A 1,343-nucleotide genomic window follows, 5' to 3' on the forward strand; every position below is an offset into this window, starting at 1 on the left:
GATATAAACCCCTCAGACTTCATTCAAAAATGTGGGTGTTTGATGGAGAGTTGCGGTTAGTGAGAGTTTGGAGACCGTTTGGAGGTTTATGAGAGTGAGGAGAGAAAGTCAGGAGAGAATGGAGCCAGCTAAGAAGAGGAGGATGTCCTCCCCTGTGTGGGAACATTTTGATCTTATTCCTCCCAACAAGGTATGTAAATTTCTACAGAAGATGTATTTTCATGATACTGATGGTGCAATACAATTTATGTTGAGCTGTCTTGACTTTTGTACAAGGTGAAGTGTTTTCTATGTGCCAGGGAGCTGGGATATAACAACAACAACACCTTATCCATGCTTAGGCACTACAGAGCTTTGCATGAGAATAAGGGGGACACCGATTGTGGAGCAAGACCAGGTGAGCCATCAAATGCAATGATAATATAGGATGCAGTAATGTTACTAAATGATATAACAATATTATACAACTGTTATAAGTTACGTATGTGATATTTATATTTGTGCTTTATCTTTATTGTCTTTCCTCAGGAGAACAATCTCAAATAGATGAAGACCTGGTCAGCATGGTGATTGAGGACTCCCAGCCATTTAGCATTGTGGAGGACAAAGGATTCAAAAGATTTGTTAAATCATTAAATCCTAGCTATGTTCTCCCCACTAAAAAGGTCATAAAAGCAGTGAAAATTTAGTTTTTACAGAATAAAATGTGAACAGGCAGTGTGTAGCTGTCCATACCTCAACGTTACAAAAGCACAACCACTGTCCACACCCCAACCACACCTCACCTCACAGTAAATGATCATTTCCATTTCAAGCATTTCCAAATAATCATTTCCCATACTGCCACTATAAATATACACAGTATACTGCCATCACTACAATATACATGTTTTACACACTCCTTTTGTTGTTGACATTTACAGGCTGTGTGCAAAATGCCACACTCTTCAAATTCATGCCAGCTATTATTTTTACGTCCAGTAGGTGTCCTGCTAGAGCAAATGAAGCTTCATGAAGCTTCGCGTTGGGGTGAACCAATTGGATGAAAAGCTTCAGTGCTTCATGGGGCTTCATCTGCCCATCACTACTAGCATCAGCCTGCTAGATCACTCATAAACTTATTAACAATCAAGTAATACATTTACAAATTGTCCGAAATGCAAACAACAAGTACAACACACAAACATACCTGTTCGCCTTCCAGCTAGATGCTAATTTAAAGATGGATGGAAAACGATAACCTTCTCATTAACCTTTTCTGCGGCAAGATCTTCCTTCCCGGAAGTTGCCCGTTCCGAATTTCAAAATAAGAGTCTAATCTATATTATAAGGTATAATTCGTT

At 39.0% G+C, this 1,343-nt stretch overlaps 1 protein-coding gene across 1 annotated transcript; it reads left to right on the forward strand.

Annotated features, from left to right (window-relative positions):
* On the forward strand, positions 1 to 717 carry LOC146718921 (uncharacterized). Its single transcript, XM_085452866.1, has 3 exons — positions 1 to 190; positions 277 to 397; positions 529 to 717. Exons 1-3 carry the CDS (start codon positions 89 to 91, stop codon positions 687 to 689), a joined length of 384 nt encoding a protein of 127 aa, XP_085308992.1. The 5' UTR covers positions 1 to 88; the 3' UTR covers positions 690 to 717.
* The last annotated feature ends 626 nt before the right edge of the window (positions 718 to 1,343 follow it).

This window comes from Copadichromis virginalis, linkage group LG1, assembly GCF_057382275.1.
Source record: "Copadichromis virginalis isolate Kocher_CV1m ecotype Utaka linkage group LG1, C_Virginalis_male_GT1.1, whole genome shotgun sequence".
Taxonomy (NCBI): Eukaryota; Metazoa; Chordata; class Actinopteri; order Cichliformes; family Cichlidae; genus Copadichromis; species Copadichromis virginalis.

Bases quoted from the DNA above. Each gene is read 5' to 3' on its own strand.
- LOC146718921 (XM_085452866.1), top strand. From the start codon at position 89: ATGAGAGTGAGGAGAGAAAGTCAGGAGAGAATGGAGCCAGCTAAGAAG. The intron at 191-276 runs GTATGTAAATTT...CTTTTGTACAAG, and splicing joins ATCTTATTCCTCCCAACAAG to GTGAAGTGTTTTCTATGTGC. The intron at 398-528 runs GTGAGCCATCAA...GTCTTTCCTCAG, and splicing joins CGATTGTGGAGCAAGACCAG to GAGAACAATCTCAAATAGAT.